The sequence below is a fragment of the Pipistrellus kuhlii genome, unplaced genomic scaffold (genome assembly GCF_014108245.1).
Source record: "Pipistrellus kuhlii isolate mPipKuh1 unplaced genomic scaffold, mPipKuh1.p scaffold_m20_p_12, whole genome shotgun sequence".
Classification (NCBI taxonomy): domain Eukaryota; kingdom Metazoa; phylum Chordata; class Mammalia; order Chiroptera; family Vespertilionidae; genus Pipistrellus; species Pipistrellus kuhlii.
The window spans coordinates 21,367,546-21,393,978 of NW_023425427.1; the positions used below are offsets into that span (position 1 = coordinate 21,367,546).

Consider the following 26,433-nt stretch of genomic DNA (forward strand, 5'->3'; position numbering starts at 1 on the left):
CCCACAGAGTGCACAAGCTTTCCCTTTTCTCCACATTTTCACCAGCAGTTGTTTGTTGATGGTAGTCATTCTGACAGGTATGAGATGATACCTCTTTCTAGTTTTAATTTGTATCTCTCTGATGATCAGTAACTGATTATTTTTTCATGTCTCTTGACCATGTATGTCCCCTTTGTAGAAGTGTCTATTTAGGTCCTTTGCCCATTTTTTAATTGGATTGTTTATCTTCCTTTTGTTAAGTCAGGCGTCCTCAAACTTTTTAAAGTGGGGGCCAGATCACGGTCCCTCAGAGAGCTGGAGGGCCGGACTATATGAATTACTAATTCCTACTGTAATACCTCGGCTGTGCTCACTGCCCAAAAAACCTGGCGGGCCGGATCAGACTCCTCTGCGGGCCGCATGTGGCCCGCGGGCCGTAGTTTGAAGACGCCTGTTAGTTGTATAAGTTCCTTATATATATTGGATATTAAACCTTTATTATCCTGTTTCCCCAAAAATAAGACAGTGTCTTATATTAATTTTTGCTCCCAAAGATGCACTAGGTCTTATTTTCAGGGGATGTTTTATTTTTCCATGAAGAAGAATACAGTACACATTTATTGTTAAATGAAAATAAAGGAAATTTATTACCTGTATACGATACGGTAGTATGGTAGTTGTCAACACAAACCAGACAAACTATGAATCCTATAGTATCAAGAATTTACTCATTTATTCAATGATAATCATGTCATCATATTCAGGAACATCATTATAACAATCCAATTCCTGAATTTCCTGGTGAATTTCTTGTGACTCCATTTCTTTCAGAATCAGTGGACCAAATCTCTCATGTTTAGCTTAGGGGGGGCCTTATATTTCACTCAGAAGGAAACCTGTAAGTAGGTCTTATTTTCGGAGGATGTCTTATTTTTGGAGAAACACAGTAGATATATCATTGCTAAATATGTTTCCCATACAGAGCTCCCTTTTCATTTTGTTGATGGTTCATTTTGCTGTGCAGAAGCTTTTTATTTTGATGTAGTCCCATTTTTTCCCTTCTATTTCTTCTCATTATAACAGTCCCTTAAGCATTTCTGCAGTTCTGGTTTGGTGGTGACAAACTCCCTTAGCTTTTTTTGTCTGGGAAGCTCTTTATTTCAAAATGTATTTTGTTTTGTTTTGTTTTGTTTTTTAAATATATTTTATTGATTCTTCACAGAGAGGAAGGGAGAGAGATAGAGAGCTAGAAACATCAATGAGAGAGAAACATCGAATAGCTGCCTCCTATTGGGGATGTGCCCGCAACCAAGGTACATGCCCTTGACTGGAATCAGACCTGGGACCCTTGAGTCCGCAGCCGATGCTCTATCCACTGAGCCAAACTGGTTTCAGCTCACCATGTATTTTGAATGATAGCCTTGCTGGATATAGTAATCTTGGTTTGGGGGTACTTAGTTTTCATTACTTTGACTACTTCATGTCATTCCCTTATGGCCTGTAGAGTTTCTGATAAGAAGTCAGATGACATCCTTATGGGAGTTTGTTGGTAGGTAGCAAATTGCTTTTCTTTTGCAGCCTTTAAGATTCTCTCTTTGTCTTTAATTTTTGGCATTTTAATTATGATGTGTTTGAGCATGGGCCTATTTGGGTTCTTCTTGCTTGGGAGTCTGTGCCTCCTGAACTTGTGACTTTTTTGTTCACTAGGTTAGGGAAGTTTTCTGCCATTATTTTTTCAAATACATTCTGTAGCCCTTGCTTACTTTCTTCTCCTTCTGGCACTCCTATAATGCAAATATTGTTGCATTTCATGTTGTCCCACAGTTCCCTTAAGCTGACCTCCTGTTTGTTTGTTTGTTTGTTTGTTTTAAATATATTTTATTGATTTTTTTTTTTTTTTTTTTTTTTACAGAGAGGAAGGGAGAGAGATAGAGAGCTATAAACGTCGATGAGAGAGAAACATCGACCAGCTGCCTCTTGCACACCCCCCACCGGGGATGTGCCCGCAACCAATGTACATGCCCTTGACCGGAATTGAACCCGGGACCTTTCAGTCCACAGACCGACGCTCTACCACTGAGCCAAACCAGTTTCGGCATGTCCTCCTGTTTTTTCATTGATTTTGTTGTTGTTTTCTGATTGAATGATTTTTTTTTTCCTACTCTGTTTTCTAATTCACTGATCTGATCCTTGGCTTCCCCTAATCTGGTGTGTATTCCTTCTACTGTGTTCTTTATTAGTGCTATGTCATTCTTCATAGTTATTATATCTTAAGATGTTGAGCATATTTTCCACCATTATTTTGAACTCTACGTTTGATAAATTTCTTACCTCCATTTAATTTATCTTTTCTTTTGGAGAATTCCATCTCTCCCTCTTTTTAGAATTCTCTTGTTCTTTTGTTTGGCTGTTATTTATTTATTTATTTTTTGTCTCCCCATTTTGGTTGCTTGTTGGGTTTGTGACTATGTAATTAGGTAGATCTGCTATGCTTCCCAATCTCTGTTGCAAGACAGTGTCACACGCTATTTCTGTCTGGCCCTGTATACCTTGTTTGGAGCTATCAGCAATCTAAAGCTTGTGTCTCCCTTTGCTGGGTCTGGGTGCCTTCGGAAAGAATCAAGATGTGCACCAAGATCTGCTTTACCTAGCAGGGGCAAGGCATTTTTCAATAGTATGTGGCAGCTGCCTTTCCCCCAGGCAAAAACCACCTGGATAGCAAAGGTTCACCAGAGACAGATGCCCTCTGTAGCGTGAGGCAATGACTTAGCACAGGAAATCCAGGTGACTGCCTTCAGAGGTCTAATCCCAGAGCCCCCAATCCTGGCTTCTGCTCACACAGCACTAGTCCACTCTGTGGCCCCACTGTCAGAGCCCAAGGTGAGTGGCTGCACATGAAATTTTGTGTTGGTCCTTTTAGAGGATACCTGACTTTCCAACTGTCTCTCTCTGGCAGACAGCAACCCTGCTACTATTCACAGCCAGAATTATGTTGGTACCTTTCTCAGTTCTGGTGTTCTGAGCTGGGGAGCCCAGCTTGGGGTTTAGACTCCAAAGTTCTCAGTGGGAACCCCCTATAGCTGAGATATCCTTCAGGAACTTTAGCTGCTGTCTGTGGGAGCCCCAGCCAGCCCTTTCGTGCCTCTGCACTTCCTACCAGCCTCTGTGCGGTCTCTACTTTCTGTCCGTGGTTATCTAGTCTTCAGTTGATTATTCAGGATGGTTTTTCAACATTTTAGTTGTAATTCCAGTTTGGTTCTGGGAGCATCCACTTACTCTGCCATCAATTTGGAATCTCCTCTTTCTTCATTGATGAATCTGGTTAAAGGTCCATTGATCATCTTTATCTTTTTTTAAAGGTATGTTTTATTGATTTCAGAGAGTGGAAGGGAGAGGGAGAGAGCGATAGAAACATCAGTGATAAGAGAGAATCATTGATCACCTGCCTCCTGGATACCTCTTACTGGGGATTGATTGAGCCCACAACTTAAGCATGTGCCCTGACCGGGCATCAAACCATTTGGTTCATGAGTTGATGCTCAGCCACTGAAGCACACTGGCCAGACTTGTTTATCTTTTAAAAAAACCAATTCATGGTTTCATTGATCTTTTGTATTGTTTTATTTTTTAGTTTCTGTATCATTTATTTCTGTATCATTTTAGTTTCTGTATCATTTATTTCTGCTCTGATCTTTATTATTTCCTCCCTTTTATTTATTTGGGCTTCATTTGTTATTGTTGTTTTAGTGATGAGTTAGAATGGTTTATTTGAGATTTTTCTTATTTCTGCAATTCTGTGAACTTCACTCCCAGGACTGCTTTCCCTGTGTCCCATGGATTTTGGTTTGTTATGCATTCATTTTCATTGGTTTCCAGGTAATTTTTCTTTAAAAAAAATTTTTTTTTTCATTGTTGATAGTTACCATAAATGTGAGGGCTTATGTCTAGACTGTCAATTATGTTACAAAGATTTATAGCGCTATACTAACAGAACCACCATTATACTGTCTTTTACATTATATGTCTGGCATATAATAAGTCTTCATAATTTGAGTTAAATTGAAATTGAATTGGCTAGATATTAAATTTTAAAATCTGTGGGGTATGTTTGCATGTGTTTGCTTAATTCCTTCATGTTCTTTCATTCAACTCCCAAAGCCCTTCCCTCTGACAGCTGTCAGTCTGTCAATATAACCATGCCTTTGTTTCTATTTTGTGGAACTGCAGTCTTTAAGGAGGTGAAATCCAGCAACTAATTAATTGCCATTATCATGCTATTCCTTCCACAGATGCTCAGCAGTATTTTAAGCACATTGTTTTAAAATGCAATCTTATTGGAATGTACTTGAATTAATTTTCAAGCAGTAGCCTTAGTAGACTTAGACTCATGGGCAAATTTATTTAACTTTCCTGAGGCCATGATTATTTTGTGGAAAATAATTCTTTTTCTATCAACCTCTTATAGCATTGATGAGATTCAAATAAAGTAATGCTTGTGTAAGTTCTTTGCAAAATAGAAAGTGCTGTATAAAATTTTAAATGTCATTTTGTGTATTAAACACTGATACATAAATTTTTCTCTAAAATACTTTTTAGCAATGTGAAGGGAAAAGGATAAACAATCATTGAACTGTTGGGTTATTTGCTCACAAATTTAATTAAGATGGATAAAATTAGGACTTTTATAGCTCAAGAATGTAGGACATAGGTGGAACCAATGAGAGTGACATTTTCTTTAGTCCCTGACTTCAAAACAGTAATTTGGAGAGTCAATGCTACTTTTCTTGAAGAATATGTAAATTTTATAATTTTATATAATTGAATAGATTGTGATAAATTTTTATCTCTATGATTAATGTCTATAATTTATGTAAAATTATTTTAAAATGCATTGTAAAAGATTAAGTGATATAAAACTAAAGTAATCAAGCCAGTGTGTTATGGTGTAATGGTAGTCATAAAGTTTGACAGAATTCAGACTCCAGAAAAGAAATTCTTACAGTTATTAATTTTGAATAAAGATGCCAAAAGAATTCAGTGGAGAAAGAATAATCTTCTCAACAGATGCTGCTGCATATCCATATGAAAGAGAATGAATTTATTGGGGTGGTGAGCACACAATGCAGTGTACAGTTGATGTGTTGTAGAATTGTACACCTGAAGCCTGTATAATTTTGTTAACCAGTGACTCCTTCTTCACACTATGCCCAGAAAAATAACTGAAAATGGATTACAGACCTAAATGTAAGAGCTAAAACTAAACCTCTTAGAAGAAAATAAAGGAGTAAATCTTTGTGACCTTGAGTTATACAATGGTTTTGTGGGTAAATTGGACTTTGTAAACATTAAAACCTTTTGTGATATTATACAAAGGACACCTTCAAGAATGTGAAAAGAGAAGCCACAGATGGGAGAACATATATGCTAATCATATATTTGATAAGAGATTTTTATCTAAAATATATAAAGAACTTTTAGAATGCAAAAATAAAAGCAACCCAATTAAAAAGTGGGCAAAGCATCTGACTAGACATATTCCAAAAAGATGCAAATGTCCAATAAGCACATGAAACAATGCATCAGAGAAATGTAACTCGAAATCATAATGAAATAGCTCTCCACATCTACGCCAGTGGCCTAGTATCTTAGTTGGTTAGAGCATTATCCTAATAGGCCAAGATTGCACGTTTGATCCCTGGTTCAAGGCACATACCAGAATCAACCAGTGAATGCTTAAATAAATGGAACAACAAATAGGTATTTCTATCTCTCTCAAAAATTAATCAATAAATAAAAAAGTCAGCCTTGACTGGGTGGCTCAGTTGGTTGGAGCATTGTCCTGTACACCAAAAGGTTGGGGGTTTGATTCCTGGTCAGGGCATAGACCTACTCTGAGGGTTTGATCCTGGTCTGGATGAGTACAGGAGGCAACCAATTGATGCTTCTCACTCACATCAATGTTTTTCTTTCTCTTTCCCCCCCTTTCCTTTCTCTCTAAAAATCAATAAAAATAGCACTGGCCTGGGTTCCATTTCGATCAAGGGCACATGCTCGGGTTGCAGGCTCAATCCACAGTAGGGGTCATGCAGGAGGCAGCCCATCAATGATTCTTTCTCATCATTGATGTTTTCTATTTCTCCCTCTCCCTCTCTGAAATAAATAAAAATATTTTAAAATATCAGTAAAAATATAAAAACATATCATTGGGTGAGGATTAAAAAAAAAGATAACAAGTGGTGAGAATGCTTTGAAAAATTATCTGGCAAATCCTCAAAAGATTAAACACAGAGTTACCATATGTCTCAGCAATTTTATTTCAAGGCATATACCTAAGATAATTGAAAACCTGTCTATACTAAACTTGAGCATGAATATTTATAACAGCATAATTCATAATAGCAAAAAATGAAAACAATCCAAATGTCCATCAACCAATGAATAGAGAAATAAAATGTAGTGTATCCATCATTGAGATATTATTTGACAATAGGAATGCAGTAGTGATAGATGCTGTAATAATAGATGAATCTTAAAAACATTTTGCTAAGTGAAAGAAGCCAATCACAAAAGACCAAATATACCGGTATATGATTTCATTTATATCTAGATGTCTAGAATAGGCAAATCTATGCACACAGAAAGTAGTCTTGTTTAGGAGACAACTAAGACAGGAGTTATTAGAAGGAAATGGAGAATGACCACTAATAGATTCAGGGTTTCTTTTTGGGTGGTGGAACTTATAAAATTGTGGCTATGGTTGCACAACTCTGTGAGCATATTTAAAACCATTGAATTGTGTACATTAAGTGGGTGAATTATATGGTATGTGGATAAAACATTTTTTAATCAAGCAATATCCAACACAAAAATTATGAAGAAGAAAGAAAACATTTTAAAATGTGTCTCTACTGTTTTATCTTCTGAAGATAGAGGAGAATTAAATAGTTGATTGTCTCTTAGTTACCCTTTTTCTTTCCTTCTCCTTCTAGGGGCTGAGTAGGCTTATTAAATGCATACACCTTTGTGTTGAATGATAGTAAATCACAATTCATTTTTGACAGGAATTGAGTTCTTCTCAGACTTTAACACATGATGGAGGATTCTTCAATAGACTGGAAGATGATGTTCATAAAATTCTTATTAGAGAAAAAAGAAGAGAACAGCTTACAGAATATAATGGAACAGATAATTGTGCAGCTCATGAACACAACCAGGCATGTAAAATAGAAAATTCTCTTATAATCACAATAAAACTAAAATATATTTTTCTTTTTTAAAAACAGAAGCAGTGGAATCCAATTATGATTCTAATAAGGTATAGCTATAGGATTTGTCTTAGTTGTAGATGTTTATATTAAAAAGTGTGAAGTACTTCATTCATTGATGAATACTTATTGAGCATGTGCTATATGCTAGGTAATATTAGGCTCCAGTGGAGGGGAATAGGAATACCAAGATGGATAAGACACACAGAGGGGATTGGAGGAGGTAGACCTGTAAAAATAATATCTTTCAGCATGATGAAGACTTTAAGAGAGATATGAACAATAAAGAGGTTTTGAATAGAAAAGATAATTGATAACTTTGGTAAACTGTGAAAGGTACATAAAGAAGTGACACTTGGGCCCAGCTGGTGTAACTCAGTGGTTGAACATTAAGCCAAGAACCAAGAGGCCACTGGTTTGATTCCTAGTCCGGGCATGTGTCCAGATTGAGGGCTTGGTCCCATGTGGAGGGTATGCAGAAGACAGCTAATCAATAATATTTCTTTCTCATCAATGTTTCTATCCCTCTCCCTCTCTATCTCAAAAAGTCAAAATATATTATTTAAAAAAGTGACATTTGGGATGGACTTTGAATGATGAATAAATAACTATATAAGCTGAGAATTGGAGAAAGCATAGGGAACTACAAGAACAAAGGCCCAGAGTTTTGAAAGGCTTTAAACTAAATATTAATGAAACTGAAAAATTCTGCAACTAATAAGTACAGAGGTCTGTTTATGTAAAAATAAGTTAGAATTTTATCCTGTAGACCAGGGTTGCATACTATGGCTCACAAATCAAATCTGGTTAGTAGCCTGTTTTTATAAAGCTCGCAGCAATGATATTCGCTTTTTTATTTTTTTCCTTTGTATTGAATTTATTGGGGTTCCAGTAGTTAATAAAATTACACAGGTTTCAGGGGCACAATTCCACAACACATTATGTGTACACTGTGTTGTATGTTCACTACCCAAAGTGAAGTCTCTGTCCATCACCATTTATCCACTCTATACCTTTACACCTTACCCACCCCCTCCTTCTCCTGGCAATCAACACACTGTTGAATTTTTTCATTTTTGCTCAATCCCTCCACCCCCCACTAGTTTCCTACACTCCTTCCCCTCCACCCCCTGTCTGTCAGTCTGCTCTCTCTATGAGTTTGTCTCTATTTTTCTTGTCATTCACATTTTTAAAATATTGTTTTTTTAAAAAGTATCTCACCTGTCCAGGTTGCTCAGTTGGTTGGGCATTGTCCTGTGTACCAGAAGGTTGCAGGTTCAATTCCTGGTCAGAACCACATACCTACTAGGTTTCGGGTTTGATCTCTGGTTGGATGTGTATGGAAAGCAGCCGATAGATATCTCATACCTCTCTCTCCCTCTCTCTCTCTCCCTCCCTCCCTCCCTCCCTCCCCCCCTCCCTCCCTCCCTTCCTCCCCCCTCCCCCCCACCTCTCCCTTCCTACTTTCCTCTCTCCCTCCCACCCTTTCCTCCCCCTTTCCCTCTAAAATCAATAAAAACATATCTTCAGTGAGGATTTTTTGAAAAAAATATCTCGTTGTATAGAGACCTATAAATGTTTCTAATGACTAGTGTTCTATCTTACTTTCTCTTAAACTGTGAACCTGTTCTTTATCTTATGTGTGAACACTTTCCCCTTCCTTTCTTGGTTTTGTTTTACTCCCTGCAAGAACAAGTCCTTAAATTATGAAAGGCCTTAGTTAGACTGAATATTCAGGAAACTGAAAAATTCTGCACACAATTGTGTGTTCACCACCCCAACACATCATCTGTATACTGGATTGTGTCTTCACCACCAGCATTAATTTTTGGTCTGTCAGGTATTGCTGAAAAACAGTGCTAATGTTCTGTTCTCAAAATCATTGCTGTCTAACTTTTACCGTATCCTCATTTCTACTTAACATTCTTTTGAATAATTTCTTTCTGACTTTGACAAACACCTACCCTGTTTCCCCTAAGATAAGACAGTGTCTTATATTAATTTTTGCTCCCAAAGATGTGCTAGGTCTTATTTTCAGGGGATGTCTTATTTTTCCATGAAGAAGAATACAGTACACATTTATTGTTAAATGAAAATAAAGGAAATTTATTACCTGTATACGATACGGTAGTACGGTAGTTGTCAACACAAACCAGACAAACTGTGAATCCTACAGTATCAAGAATTTACTCATTTATTCAATGACAATCATGTTATCATTTTCTTGAATATCATCATAACAATCCAATTCCTGAATTTCCTGGTTGAATTTCTTGTGACTCCATTTCTTTCAGAATCAGTGGACCAAATCTCTTATGTTTAGTCTAGGGGGGCCTTATTTTTGGGGGATGCCCTATATTTCACTCAGAAGGAAACCTGTAAGTAGGTCTTATTTTCGGGGAAACATGGTCCAGAGACTATTCCAAATTCTAAAAGTTTGTTTTCCATCATGTCATTCTCTTCAACAGATGCTATCTCTTTGTTTCCTAAGATTGATAAATACAATCCTTCCACGAATTAAACATCTATATTGTTTTATAGGATACAGAAAGTCAGGCCCCTAAGAAATGTTTACTCCAATGAAGTAGTAAGATTGGTTAATAACATTAACATAATTACATATGAAAATCTATTTCAACTTAGTAGTGGGTAATCCTTGCTTGCCCTTGAATTACTTGTTTGTTCTTTTCTGGCATTGATTTAATGTTTTCCTGTTTTGCCTTGACTATCAAAGTTTATGTACAGTCCAAGCAACCATGTTAACATATATGGCTAGCATATTTGCCTTCTTTTTTATTGACTATGTATGATTTTCCCCTTCGTGGTCCATATCTTTTTATTTTTAAAGCTATTTCAGATAATTTTTTAATGTTATTCTTTTTTTGTTGTTTAAAGTATTACAAATAGTACATATGTCTCCTTTTTCCCCCCACTGACCTTCCCCTAGCCTCCCTTATCCCCTGGCTCAGATAATTTTTTGATAGAATGACATTAATATATTTAGACAAATAGATATCTTAAACCCTTTGTAGAACAAAATTGGGTATGTATGTTTAGTTAAATGATTAAGTAATATTAATGACAATAAAACCACAGGAGAGTGCAGTATGGTAGGAAGGAAAGTCTTTGAAATCAAACAAACCTAGTAACACAAGATATAGATTCTGAAGCTTATCAGTTGTGTTACTTTGGGATGAAATTATTTATCTTTCATGTACTGTTAGGAAAATTAGCAATTATGAATCAAAATGTTAGAGCCATGTACACAGTTCATATTTAATAGATAATTATTTTTGTACAGGGTAGAAAATGGTAATTCCAAAAAAAAGGATATACTTGGTAAAGTGTGATAGTAATTAACATGAATGGAGATTAGCGATAACTTTCTTAGAAGAAAATAGCTTTTGAATTAGAATTTAAAAGATAGTAGAATTTGAACATGCAGAGGTAAGAGAGAGGAAACTGGAATGCTATAAGTAAAAGTATTGAGGCAATGAAGTATCAGGTAAGTTGGGTAGGGCAGGTTGTAAAAGATTAGGGAAAATTTAAAGGCCTGATTGATGACATAGATAGTAAAGAATATTTGAAGATTTTCAGTGTAGAGCAAGCATATATATAGTAATATTAATTTCCACTGCATTTGCTATGAAAAACTGAATGAAGGTGAGGACTGTGATAGGGATTTGACAGCTAATACTCAATATTTTTATGGATATAGAAGAACAGTAACTAATACATTAGTGGTAGTATAAATTGTATAACCGTTTTTGGAAATCAATTTGGCATTAACTTTAAAAGTTGAAGATGATGGGCAGGCTATATGTTCTAGAAATTCTACTCTAAATTAAACTTTAGAGACATGTTCAAGAATAATGTTGAAAACTCAGCTGTTTGTAATAACAGAATCAATAAGAGAAATTAATGACAGCTATACTTAGCAACATGGATGAATATAAAAAAAATGTTAAAAAAAATAAGGTCACCCAGTAAGAATTGTTTGATGCCATTTATATAATTTTCAAAAAATAGGATATTTTAGGGAGATATATATATGTGTGTGTGTGTGTGCGTAGTGAAAGACTAACAGGAAGAGAATGACAAAATTTGTAACAGGAGGGGAGAGGTAGGGGAGAGGCACATGGGGGATGCCAAAGTATGGTAATGTTCAAATTTTCCCCCCCATTAAATTTATTGGGGTGACAGTATATGGGTTTTAAATGCACATTTCTATAATACATGACCTGGATATTGCATTGTGTGCCCATCACACAAAATCAAATCTTCTTCTATAACCATATATTTGACCTCCTTTATTCTCTACTACCTCCTCAACACCCCAGACTCCTCTCTCTAGTAACTACTATACTGTTCTTTGTGCCTATGAGTTTTTGTTTGTTCTTGTATGTTCATTTGTTGTTCTCAGTTTTATATCCCACATATAGTGAAATCAATGGTTCTTCACTTTTTCTGTCTGACTTCTTTCATTTAGCATGACATCCTTAAGATCCATCCACATTGTTGCAAATGGCAGTATTTCATCTTTTTTGATGGCTGAGTAGTGTTCCATTGTATATATGTACCACATCTTTATCTAGTCATCCATTGAAGGACACTTGGGTTGTTTCCATGCCTTGTCCACAGTGAATAATGCTGCAGTGAACATAGGGTGCATATATCACAGCTGCCTTTTTAAACTGTGACCTTCTAGTTCATGGGCCAAAGTTCAACCACTGAGCCACACAGACTGGGCTAGAGGTGCATTTATCTTTGCAAGTAAAGGTTTTCAAATTTTTGGGGTAGGTACCATGAAGAGAGGTTGCTGGGTCATATGGTAACTCGCTTCTTAATATTTTGAGGATCCTCCATACTATTTTCATTGTTCAAATTCCTAATCCACATATTGCATTTTTTTCTTTTATCTTAACCTATATGATTCATATATATATATATATATATATATATATATATATATATATATCTTTTACATGTGTGAAATTTTCATAATTAAACAAATTAAGAATTTCTCATGTCATTGAGTATAATAGGAGAAAAACATAAGGCTATTTAAAAAAATTATTTTTTACTTCCTCTCCCCATTGTACTCCTTTTTCAGAGAAAGAAAGCTCTTCTTTTTGCCCAGGTTAAAATCCTTTTTTTTTCTGTACAACCCTAATTTGGCCATTTTTAACACAACATTTGGCTTCATTTTTTTAATATTCTTTTTGTATGAGAAAGCCACATGTATAGGTATTTAAAAATAATTGTAACAGTAAGTAATATAGTTTCATAATCCTTTTGTAAACCATGCTTTATATTCTGTCAAATCAGCATGCTGTAATTACAGCTTGGTCAATATCCTATTATTGAACATTTAGGTTGTTTAGAATTGGTCACCTGATATTTATTTAACATCTTTATGTATTTAATTCTTTGATGAGTTATTTCCTTGGAATAAATTCTTAAAAATAGTAAATGAGTCAAAGGATATAAACATCTGTGTTGCTCTTGATGCATAACAACATTGTCTTCTATTGACTGGAAGTTTTCTCCTCAACTTCACTGGAATTGGGTAGATCATCCATTTTTGATCCCATTCACTTTATGGCTTTCAGGTGTCTGTTTTAGTATTCGCCCTTATGGCATATTTCATTCTTATTCTATGGATATCTTATACTCACTGTGTGCAAACTTATGCTCATCATCCTGTCTCCAAACCAAGTGTTTGGCTTGACTTCTATCATTTTTGTTTTTATCATTTGATCTAGTTACCCAGACACTAAACTTCTTTTTTTCATTTTTTTGTTCGTCCAGGCTTGGGAGTTTTAATCTTTGAAATATTTTTCAAAACTGTCTTCTTTTCCATGTCCTTAAACTTCATTGTTTCTTGAATCAAGTATAGCAAGTTACTGAATAACATGTTTTCGTTCATTTTAACAGTGATAGGGAACTTAATTGGTTTTGTTATACTTCATTTTGAAACTTGCAGAACCTATCCATGACCTTAAGTGAGGACTTACAGTGTCCTTGACCTGACATTTTTAAGCCCTCAGCTGTGCTTTTCAAACTGAGTCTCAACTCATTTAACAGGTTTTGAAATCAGTTTTTGTAGACTGCTACCAGCATTTGCAAAAACAAAAAATGTCAGAGTATGTATCCATATTTGTTTCTGTGTATATTTTGTTTTGGCCTTTATTTTCTATGGATATACACTTTTTCCTCCCAGTAATGTAGAAACTGTTATATGGACCACATTTTAGTTAAATGCAGATGGTGAGCATTTCAGGTCAGTAATAATTCTTGAACATGAAATAGTTGAATTTTTAATAACTAAATTGTTTTCAGTTATCCCCACAGAGAAAAAATATTTAATGTACCAGTTTGATATAATATTTCTGGCTTATTATTGAGATTATACATTTGTTCATGTTTTTTTCTCATACACCTGTCATATGGATTGTGACTTATTTATCAGATATTTATTTATCTTTTGATTTTGTTATAGTATTTTAGAAAAATTTTTCAGCAAGTTAAATCTATTAATCTTGTTCTTTCAGTTTTCTCCCTTTGGTATGTTCAGAAGGGCTTTTCTATTTTTTTTTATTTAAAAAAAAATATATTTCATTGATTTTTTACAGAGAGGAGGGGAGAGAGACAGAGAGCTAGAAACGTCGATGAGAGAGAAACATCGACCAGTTGCCTCCTGCACACCTTCCACTGGAGTCATGCCCGCAACCAACGCACATGCCCCTGACCGGAATCGAACCTGGGACCCCTCAGTCCGCAGACCGACGCTCTACCACTGAGCCAAACCAGTTTCAGCCAGAAGGGCTTTTCTATTAAAAAATTATATATGTTCATATTCATCTATATACCAGTTTAATGCTTATGTAGTTTAATTTTTCAAAATCAAAACAGTATTTTATATTGTTAAATGATTATATACTCAATATAAAAACAATTTTGATAAAATAATTTTTAAATGAAGTGAAAATACTAGTATTACATATATAATGTCCTAAGAGAATTATTAAAATTTTATCTTATGTCCTCCCTGCACTTTTCCTTGCATGTAGCATTACAGTTTGGGTTCATGTTAATGTATTTTATAGTATATATTATTATTTTTAGTGATTTCAAGAGTTTCACAGTTTTATAAATTTACTATAAATTTAGCCTATATTCTATGGTTGGGCATTTAAATAGATGTCATTTCTGAGCCTAATAATATGTATATTTCTAATTTTGATCCACCCATCTTATTCCTTAAACTAGAAACGCGAAGTGTCCATTTTTCTCCACTACCGCACTTCAACCTCTCATCAAATGCTTTTGATTATACTTTTAAATAATTTCTTACGTAATATACTTTTTTCCATTTAAACTGCTTCTACCCTAATCAAAGGTATAATCTTTTCTGACCTGGACTTGCAGTAGCAGTTAAAGGTCTTTCCACCTGTCCTACCCAACTCTAATCCATTTTCCACAGTCATCCTTTAAAAATATAATATAACATAAATCTTAATAATCCTGCTCAAAACCCTTCACTGCTATTTTATTCAGAATGTGCAGGCCATTCTTATTGCCTACAAGGCCCTGCAAGATCAAGCCTCTATCTGTTTTTCCAAAATCATCGTGTACTATCTTCCTCAATAAGCTCCAAACCACTGGCCTCTTTTTTCTTCAGATTCTTGGCTCTTTACTATCATAGGGCTTTTAAACGTACTGTTCTTTCTACCTGGAAATCTCTTACTTCCACTTTTTATTTTATTTACCCATCCTCACCTAAGGATATATTTACTGATTTTAGAGGGAGAGGAAAGTGGGGGAGAACAAAGAGAAGAGAAGAGATGAGAAAAGAGGAGAGACACACATTGATGTGACAGAGAAACAGCAGGTGATTGCCTCCCATTTGCGCCCTGACTAGGCATCAAACCCGCAACGAGGTGTGTCCTGACCAGGAATTGAACTTGCAATCTTTTGGTGTACAGTACAGCACTTCAACCAACTGAGCCACTTGGCCAGGGCTTCAAGTTTTTTTTTTTTTTTTTTTTTTTTTTTTTTACATCTGCCTCTTGCAACAGACTAGCCTTATCAGGGCAATAATCTTTTCAGTTCTGTTTACTGTTGCATACCCAGCACCCACAGCAGTTAAGTGCTCAGTGAGTATTTTTAGAATAAGTTAGTGTTTTCACATACTCATTAGATAAATAGAACCAATTTTTACTATTATCAAAAATATAACTTAGGATTTTTTTTTTTTGCATTTGAATTTGTTTATTTCGTAATATGGTACAAGATGAAGGACTTGTTTTCTCAGTTAGCCATTTGTCTTGTAATCTACTATTCTGTGCTTCAACCTTTTTTCACTTTTTTAAAATACTATATTGATATTCCAATAAATTCTTATGTCTTAAACCTCTTTTTGGACTTTATTTTCTGTTACAGAACTGTCAACCTAGGTGCCATGACCATGCTACTTTAGTTAAGTTCCAAAGTATAAAATCTCATTGGAATTTCAAGATAAATTGTATTGAATTTACAAAGTAATATATTTAGTAATATTTAGTCTTCCTATCTACTGACATACTTTGCTCTATGTCCTTTTCAGTATTTTGTAATTTTCTTAGTGGATCCTGAAAGTTTCTGAATTTTATTCTTGGGGATATTTTCTATTGCTATTGGGAGACAATGGTTTTTCTAGTTATATCTTCTGTCTACTAATGGCTGATGCAGAGCAAAGCTATTTATTTTCTTGTTTTGTTATTTATTTTGTGTTTTTTCTCCTAAGTTTTCAATTCTTTTGGGTCTTAAAGATAGACTAATAATTCGTCACAGAGCACTTTTAGTATATTTATTCATAAATACATTATTTCAAAGCCTTGATATTCTAGGGTATGTTTGTAGCTGAGATTAATCATAAATATCTTATTTGCTTGCATTGTATATAATTAAAATTGTATCATTGAATAGAAGTGGAAATACAGTCAACAATTGAAGGTTGCTGTGGAAAATGAATTAAAATAGAGAAAATTGGGACTTTTTTTAATCTTAAACTTTTTACAAATGAATATTGTAAACCAGAATTAGCAGGCTATCTTAGTTCTAAAATAGAGTTTTTCTCTCTTCAGGAAGTAGTTTTGAAAGATGGGAGAATTGAAAGACTAAAGTTGGAACTTGAAAGAAAAGATGCTGAAATCCAAAAGCTGAAAAATGTGATCACTCAGTGGGAGGTTTGTGTTTGTTTACTGTTTTATACTAGTAATCTACACATTTTCTGTTTTTCTTATATATAAGTATATTTAATGTTGGATTAATAGAATGTTTCTGCTTTGGTTTTTAAATGTTATAAAATTAGAATGATAATTTATGTTAAAATATAAATAACATTAAATTAGCCATTTAAACCATTTTAATGCTATAATTCAGTAGCATTAAGTACCTTCATAATGTATAGTTATCACCAGTGTTTCCACAGTTTTTTCATTATTCCAAACAAACTCAGTACCCATTAAACAGCTCCCTATTTCCTCTTTCCCTGCAGCCTATGGTAATATGTAGTCTCTATGATTTTGCTTCTTCCAGTAACTTCATATAAGTGGAACACACAATATTTGTTCTAGTTTGTATGGCTTATTTCACTTTGCATAATGTTTTCAAGGTTCATTCATGTTTTAACATGTGTCAGAATTTAATTCTTTTTTATGACTGAAAAATATTCCAGTATATGTATATACCACATTTTGTTTATTCATCTGTTGATGAGCACTAGCGTTGTTTCCACCTTTTGGTTGTGAATAATGCTGCAATGAACATTGGTGTTTGAGTACTTCAGTCTCTGCTTTTCATTCCTTTGGTTATATAGCTAAGAGTGGAATTGCTAGGTCAGAAAAAAAACTTTAACTTTTTGAGGTATCACCAAACTGTTTTCTAAACAGCTCTACCATTTTGCCTCCTCCTCAGTGATCCATAGGGTTCCACATGCTCCACATGCTCACTAACACTTGTTATTTATACAATTTATTTTTTAACTATAAACTTACATATTACCCTTCCTTCCTTTCTTCCTTTTCTCCTTCCTTCCTTATTAGGCTTTAAAAAAATACCTTTATTCATCTCAAGTGTCTTTCTGGGTCCTACATATGTAATAGTAAAAAACATAATAAATCAAGTTCCAGCCCTTGATGGTACTTAAGATTTATCATCAGCAATTTACTGGGCAGAGTATTTAGTAAAATACTGTATTTATTGGACTTAATTTAAAATACATTAAATTCGTCTTATAAGAAAGATTTTTGAATTTGGTAACTTCTATATATACCTGTACATAATGAGAGAAAAAATGACAAATTTCTTTTTTTTTAATGACAAGTTTCTTATACTGATATGTTCCTAATTTGTTTTTCTTTCTATAATAAGTGTATCTTTTCTAATGTATTAAGTATTTATAAATAATTTATAGTGGGTTAAATGTTGAATAAAGTTGGTGTTGCGGGAAAATTCTCCAGAATATGAAGGTTAACATGGAAACACAGTTCCTCTTATTCCTAACTGTATAGTTGTGTCACCTATGTAGTATGAGAAGAAGCTAAAACATTGGAGAAAAAAATTGAAAAGGAAATTTCAATAAATGACTAATTCATACCTGCCAAAAATTACTTTAACAATAGTTATTGAAATAATAAGAGAGTATTAAATTTAGTCTTAACTGAAAAGACTCAACTGGGCTGTGCAATTCAGTAACCACTTCATGTATATACTTACATTGAATAAAATTAAAACTTTAAATAAAGTTAAAACTATATTTTCCAAAGTCAAGCTCGGCCTGTTTTCAGTAGTTAATAGTCACATATTGGACAGTGGCAGATATAACACAGATACATAAAGTTCTTGTATACTGGATATTCCTGGTTTAGAGCTATGAATCATTTTTCTTCTAATTAATATATTTTTAAATTTCTTTATTGATTAAGGTGTCCTTATTCCCCCATTACCTCCTCCACCCCCCCATGCATCTCCTCACCCCCCTTGTTGTCTGTGTTCAATGGTTAGGCTTATATGCATGCATACAAGTCCTTTGGTTGTTCTCTCCCTCTTACTCCTCCCCTCCCCTACCTTCTAATTATTTTGAAATATTAAGGGTTTTATTTGAAGAAGAAAAGAGAAAGTCTTCAGGAATATTTAATATTATCCTGTTTTCTCCATTTTTATCCCTCTCATTTTTTAATCACTAGGGATATAATTTAAGTCGTAGACAGTTCTGAATAAATTTTTCTTCATCCTTTTTCTTTTAAAAGTATGTCTTTGAGTAAGTTGAGAACTTATAGACCATAAATTGATAGTAAATCATTAATTTATCATTTACTTTAAAAATTAAATCTTTTTTTTCTTTATCAGGCAAAGTATAAAGAAGTAAAGGCACGAAATGCACAGTTATTGAAAATGCTTCAGGAAGGTGAAAGTAAGTGATTTTTGTAGTTTTAGAATTAAAACATAAGCTTAAAAAATATTTGAAGAGAATTTTTCAAGATACATGATTTATTAACTCAACAAAATAAAAAGGTTTCCCACAGTGATACAAACTGGATTGTTGCTGATAATTTTGTTATTACAAATCACTGTTATAGCACCTTAGATATTATACAAATTTACAATTATTTACATAAGAGAAATCTTGAAACTTTAATAAATTGTTAAACAAACTATTTTTAGTAGGAAAACAAGAGTAACATTTGCTTAAGATTCTGCCTTTTAATTATTAGAGGAGAAGATCTATTATTTTAGGTTTTTCTCCCCTCTCCCCCACTCTTCATACTTTTGCTATCACTTTAAACTTTCAGCAATAGAAGCAGGAAGCCAAGGAAATCAACCAAAACTGACTAGAGATAAGATTAGTAATGTTGCTGAAACAGGTTTGGCACAGTGGATAGAGCGTCAGCCTGCGGACTGAAGGGTCCCAGGTTTGATTCCGGTCAAGGGCATGTGCCTTGGTTGCTGGCACATCCCCAGTGGGGGGTGTGCAGGGGGCAGCTGATTGATGATTTTCTCTCATCGATGTTTCTAACTCTCTATCCCTCTCTGTAAAAAATCAGTAAAATATATTTTTTAAAAAAGATTAGTAATGTTGATGTTATATTTGAATCCCACAAATCAGTTGCTTTCCTGATCATATTTACCTACTGACATTTACTTTGAAAGTTCTATAAAAAGTTTCCATTCATGACAGAAAAGAAAATGTGTAATAACTTTTAATATAAAGTTTATGCAAAGGAAATTATTAACCATAAAAGAGATATAAAGACATGAATATATGAGAAAATCTTTTGAATGGACGAAATTATCTAAATACATTTTCCCAGTTAAGTATTAATGAAATACCAACTATAGATCCTGAGAGTATTGTATAACACTTAAGAAAATGTGAAACTCACTTTGAAGAACAAGTGAACAAGACCAGAAAATTGTTTCAAATATGAAGATACTCGTAATAGAATTGTCCAACCAAAATCTAAACTATATTATTAAATAATAGTTATGAAACCAATATAATTAAAACCCAGAAATCTTGTCTGGTTGAATAGAATATATAGACAGTCTTGAAGTAGATTCAGGCTTTTGATAACCCTTTAATTTTTTTATAACTATTTATTATACAACTTAGCTATGATGAAATAGAAATCCTATCTAATAAAGAGAAATATGCAAAATAACTGTCACACCATCACAAAGATGGCGGTGCCCAGTCCCTGCCTGAGTCACACAGTCCTTTCAACTCAGCAGGGGTGACGGCAGGTGCACAGTACGGCCAGACCTGCCCTCATCTCACTAGCCGCCCAGGGTTGGCCCAAGGCACAGGAAAGCCTCGGATGGCGACTGCCCAGCAGATGCCCGTGGTGCATGCAAGCCTCAGATGGCGGCTGCACAGCCCCCCAGGGCACCCGAGGCTCAGGTAACCAGGGCTGGCCAAAGCTTGTGCTGCCTGTAATGGCAGCAGCAGAGGTGTGATGGGGGTGTTGCCTTCCCCTAATTGCCAGGTTGCCTCCTGCCCCGGAGGACTCCCAGACTGTGAGAGGGGACAGGTTGGGCTGAAGGACCCCCGCCTCCGGTACATGAATTTTAATGCACTGGACCTCTAGTTAAAGAGTTAGGTTGTAGATATTTTGATTGTGGGCATGGGTGGAGTTTTCTGTGTTCACATAATTGAGTTTAAGCAAATGCAAAATTCCTGTTGTGTTAAAATTGTGCCTAATATATCAGTGTCATTGAAACAAGCATTATAGAAGAAGAGACTATAATTAAAGTATTACATAATTATTAAAAAGTCATTAGTTCTTAGTGTGTGTGTGTTTGTGTGTTTAATTATGAAGATGGAGGAGTAGAAAGTGTAATTCATAAAAGTTCCCAAGTTGGTTTCTTGAAAGACAGATTTGTTTCTAGATACATGTTACACTTTATTGAATATCATATTAAACTATGAAAAATAAATTTGATTTACAGTATTATATTGGTAGAGTTGTAGTCATATCAGTACTCAAAAATACTTAAACATTTCTTCTCTTACAAATTTTATTATAGTTTTACCTCTTCAGTCTTTTCTTGTTTTTCTTTTCCTTAGCTTGTTTTTAAAGTTGAGGAGCTAGCTTTTCATTCAGTAGCCATTATACTATGGGATTTATTGGCCATGTGGAGATTTTTAATGCTTAGGAAACTAGGAAGATGAAATATAGATCTCTTGCTTCCCCAAAGAGAGGGAAAAACTTCTAGACAAATGAGTTGTTCTGAGAGACCACAGATGTTATATATGATCAGATATGATCATATGAACTATGTTTGACAGTGCTTTATTGGTATGAAACATCAGATATAAATAATTTCTGTGGGCCTATATGGTCACCCTGACAATTTAGGAAAACAAAGGAAATAGAAACGTTCTATATTTATATATTTTTTAATCTTAAAGATTACTAAAAAAAAAAAAAAAAAAAGATTAGTCAAGGTATTTCTCACTGAAACCGGTTTGGCACAGTGGATAGAGCTTCAGCCTGCGGACTGAAAGGTCCTGGGTTCGATTCTGATCAAGGGCATGTACCTTGGTTGCGGGCACATCCCCAGTAGGGGGTGTGCAAAAGGCAGCTGATCGATGATTCTCTCTCATCAGTGTTTCTAACTATCCCTCTCTCTTCCTCTCTGTAAAAAATCAATAAAATATATTTTTAAAAAATAAAAATAAAGTTTTCTCTATGTGTGAAATTTTTTATTTTCTTGTGTATTTGTCCTTTTTACTATAAATGGACTCCCAGACTGTGAGAGGGGACAGGCTGAAAAACTTACTCTTTCATCAGATCTTTACAATTAATTTTTCAGCGCTACAGAAAATTTAAAATTTTCAAGAATATGATATGATCAGAATTTCTCAATGAAAAATAAGAGCTATATAGGATCAGAGAAGCCATTCATTAAGTAGGAGGACAATTGCTATTTTGGGTCACTAAAATATTGTAAAACATTGGAGTGATTGACAAAATTATTTATACTACTCCTTTCCTCTCCCTTTTTTGTCAGTGAAAGATAAGGCAGAAATACTTCTGCAAGTTGATGAATCACAAAGTATCAAGAATGAACTGACTATACAGGTAAGGAAAACTATACAAAACTGTTATTCTTAGGCTGTTCTTCAGTCTTGAATTGTGAAACTTGACTAAACAAAAATATAGCCCATCAACATTGCAAGAAAGTGATATAAATTGGTGAACACATAATACAGTATACAGGTAATGTGTTACAGAATTATACACCAAAGCCTATATAATTTTATTTAAAGTGTCATCCCAATAAATTCAATTTCAAAAAGTGATATAAATTATTACTATGTATTAGCAAATGAATGAAGATTCTATTTACTATTTAAGAGTGGTAGCTATGTCCTGAAGAATAGGGGAAGATAAGGTTATATTTTAGTTGATGTGGACTACGAATATAGAGATAGAAAGGGCAGATAGAACTTATTCTTCTTGATTTTCTGCCCTGCCCACTCTTAATCTATGGTCTTAGAACAGTGAGTTTGTCCTATGTATCTCTAATATATAGCTAAGTAAAGTGCCTAATTGAAATTGGGGTGGTAAGGAAGGGTTCTCCTCTGATTATCATTTATCCAGTAGTCAGAAATCATCAATTGTGAATAAGTGTTAAGAATTAAGGTTATATGTCTGATGCCAGGTGGTAGGTACTGGAAATATTGAGGGAAACACTTTATAAAGTATATGATTGTCTAATCACTATGCTTTACACACCTGAAATGAAAACAAAATTATTTTGAATGTAAAAAAATACACACACACACACACACACACACACACACACAGCTACAAATTAAAGTGAATTAAGAGTATTTGCTTAAGAACACACAAAAAAGTCTTTTTTAAAAATTGAATATTTGGTTACAGGTGACTTCACTTCATGCTGCGTTAGAACAAGAAAGATCTAAAGTGAAAGTATTACAAGCAGAATTAGCCAAATATCAGGTATGCTTTTATAATTCTGAAAATGTTTTCATCACAAATAATACATTTGAAATAGATACTGTGTGAGAATAAGTGGATTATTTTTTTCTTAGGCCAAAATTTATTCACCAGAAATATTAACCATTTTATATAATTTACATTTTAAAAATGTTAAGGTTTTCCTAGATATTGATAAATGCAGCAATAAGTAAAGTATTTCAGAAAAAATTCTTGGTACTACATAAATGTTGCAGCATAAGTGCCATTGACTTATATTGAGGGAAGGCACATAATGACATTTGCTCCATTATATAATAAGTTTAATCATTTGGGTACAGCAGTATCTTTTAGATGTGTTTACTGTAAAAGTATATTTATAAATTAATAAATTATATGTGGAGTGATACTTTGCGATTGTGTGACGAGATCCTTTTCTTTAATGGTTTAGCATCCATTGATATTTGTAGCATTTCTTTTTGGTGGTTACAAAATAGTGATTTTTCTAATTCTGTAATTTCTTCTACACTCACAAACTGGCACTCAGCATTTTATTTAGGGTGAAGCAGTAAAAAATCTCAATGCTTTGTATCAGTATATGTGTATCTGTATGTATATATAAACACACACATAAATTTATTTATATGTATGTATGCCTAAGTTATGATATAAAAAATTAATGTGAGGTCATAGTAAAAAAAAAAAAAGGAAAGCAATTGATGACCTAGAGAACATAAAAGTTATTTAGCTCCAGCTTTGACATCTTATCAGTCTGGGGATGAGAATTTGTCTGGAAGGCTTTAAAAATGATTTTTAAATATTTTGTGTGTTTAAAAAGAAATCTTGTTGAGAAGGTAAAAGAGTTTTATAACATTGTATAAATGTTATATAACTACCCATAGGTATCAATGTTATAACTGTATAACATTGATACCTATGGGTAGTTGAGATCTACTTTATAGAAAAATTTTTGAAATTTTTATTTTTATTTTTCTGTTAAATAAATTTTGTTTTTAAGATGTGATAATACATCTCAGGTCCCAGATAACCTCTTTTTTTATACTTATTTTCTCTGAATAAATCCTTGGAAAACTTTTATTTGGTCAGGAATGACTAACAGCATTTTTGGACTTGATTTCTTGAAAAAATATGAAGGTTGATATAGAAATGTTTTTGATCCACAAAGAAAAGTTATAGGCAGTGAAAAGATGAGAAGAAGACAAAGAGAAGCTGCCACCATTATTAAATGGGCCTGGGTTTCATGGGGTGCATCTAACATAACTACCATTTTATGAAATGCACTTTTCACAGACAAGTAGTTCCCAGCTTGGTTGATCATCAGAATCACCTGAGAGTTTTTTTGAATTACAGGTAGTTTGGCCCACTCCTAGTAATAGTGAATAAATAGGTCTGGAACAAAGTTTTGACATCAGAATTTGAAAAATATTACTACCTACATGATTCTAATCAATTAACTTGGATACATTGTCATAGTTTATAAAAGATGGAGAGAGAAAAACTATAAAATTGTTGTAAGGCAAATACATCAAATCATTATTTATGGTTAAAAAGAGGGGTAGCCCCAACCGGTTTGGCTCAGTGGATAGAGCATTGACCTGTGGACTCAAGGGACCCAGGTTCAATTCCAGTCAAGGGCATGTACCTTGGTTGTGGGCACATATCCAGTGGGAAGTGTGCAGGAGGCAGCTGATTGATATTTCTCATCAATGTTTCTAACTCTCTCCCCCCCTACCTCTCTGAAAAAAAATCAATAAAATATTTTTTTATAAAGAAGAGGGGTAGGTAGAGTAGTTATGGATAATTTTAATTTTCTTCTTTGTATCTTTGTACTTTCCATATTTCTACAATTAGTATTTACTTTTAATGCAGGAAATGTTATATTAATTCGTGTAAAATACTTTTTGTCTTTTAAGCTGCCTTTCTCTTTTCTTGGCTCTAGTTAAATTGGAGCAGATTAAATGCAGATGTATAGATGTCACTGAGCAATATGAAAAGTATAATCTACTTTTCAAAACAGTGATGAACAAAATCAGACTTCTAATGCTGTTGTCTGGTAAGAAGACTAGACAAAACTTGCATTAGAAATTGAATTACCCAAAAGGGATCATATGGAATAAATTGTGTTAGTATTGATTAAAATTTTTATTTTAAAAACAAACTGGGACAGTCTAAAAGAGCTCTAAAAAAGGTAACATAATTGGTGATCTTAATAAATCTAGACCAGTTCAAAGAGGGATAACTCTTTTCTACAACTACTTTAACCATTTGTAAAAATAACCCTATAAAATAATTTAGTAGTATGTATATCCAAATATGCAACAAACTCAAAAAATGCTTCCTTCTCATACTCAAAATGCCTCTGGTTTCATATATTCTTAAAATGAAAATGCCCTCAAAATGGTATTTCCTAAATAATTTGCCCCATTTTTCTTTACAGGGTGGCAGAAAAGGGAAAAGAAACTCTGAATTCGACCAGTGTAGGTGATTCCATTAGCCTTTGAGGTCAACATAAAAATTAAAACTTTCAGGGTTTTGCAAAAATGTATATATTTAATGCTGTGCAACTGCTAAGCTATGCAGTTTTTGTTGAAATATGTAAAACAATTAGCTTACTAACAGTCTATAATTTTTTGTCCTTTTGGCTTAAAGTGAAAAGAAGAAAAACAGAATTCCAGCAGAATACAATGATTATTGTTTACTATCCATACTTCTTATCACTTTAGTTTTTCATCAGTCAATAAAATTATTTTACTCGTCCATTAATATGTTTGATGTTTTAAGTTTCAGAAACAATGTGAACATATTATTTTTGCTTATAGCACAACCAATTAATTGAATTGTTAAGTTCAGTGACTATATTACTCAGCACTTGCTGTATGCTAAACCTACGGGACATACAAGATGAGTGAAAAATGGTTGATATAATAGGTTTATTGCCTACTATAAAAGATTGGGGTTCCCTAAGCTCCTAACATCTCTCTTATAACAGTGCTCACTACATATACAGATGACACTGGTCCTCTTTGCATTGCTTTTTAGGAACTGGGCCTTGGGGAAATGGTGCATGACAATGCTGACACTCTTCTGTTGATGTAACAGTCCTTTGTCCTTGACCTAGGAGACCTGTGTCTTCACTGTCCACATCCACAAAATGTGTCCAAGTTAACTTAGCTTGCAAGTAGGGCAAGTAGAGGCTGATACTAGATCGGCTTCAGGTTCATGTAACAACCTCTGTCAGACAATAGTGACAGAAACAAGCATTACATTAAACATGAAAGGGAAATTCCCAACTGCTATGGGCAGAAACCAGGCAGATTTTTAGAACCTTCCCTGGAAGGCTTGGGAGATGAGGGAGTGAGCCTATAAGCATTGTTAAGAATGGCAACAGCCTCTGGTCTGGCTCAGTGGATAGAGTGTCAGCCTGTGGACTGAGGGGTCCCAGGTTCGATTCCGGTTGGGGGCATGTACCTTGGTTGTGGGCACATCCTCAGCAGGGGATGTGTAGGAGGTAGCTAATCGATGTTTCTGGCTCTCTATCCCTCTCCCTTCCTCTCCGTAAAAAATCAATTAAAAAAATATATTAAAAAAAAAAAAAAAAAAAAAAAAAAAAAGAATGGCAACAATGCCAAAACTGGTTTGGCTCAGTGGATAGAACGTCGGCTTGGGGACTGAAT

At 34.1% G+C, this 26,433-nt stretch overlaps 1 protein-coding gene across 4 annotated transcripts in view; it reads left to right on the top strand.

Moving 5' to 3' along the window:
• GKAP1 (G kinase anchoring protein 1) overlaps positions 1-25,522 on the top strand; it is a 63,001-nt gene extending 37,479 nt beyond the window's left edge. For 3 of the 4 annotated variants that reach the window (XM_045580087.1, XM_045580086.1, XM_036433676.2), the window contains 6 exons: positions 7,041-7,193; positions 16,373-16,474; positions 18,639-18,702; positions 21,804-21,874; positions 22,685-22,762; positions 25,197-25,522. In XM_045580087.1, the coding sequence (XP_045436043.1) occupies positions 7,041-7,193; positions 16,373-16,474; positions 18,639-18,702; positions 21,804-21,874; positions 22,685-22,762; positions 25,197-25,244 (516 nt within the window). In that variant the 3' untranslated portion in view covers positions 25,245-25,522. The remainder of the gene's footprint in view (positions 1-7,040; positions 7,194-16,372; positions 16,475-18,638; positions 18,703-21,803; positions 21,875-22,684; positions 22,763-25,196) is intronic. The other variant, XM_045580088.1, reaches the window with a different exon arrangement.
• The last annotated feature ends 911 nt before the right edge of the window (positions 25,523-26,433 follow it).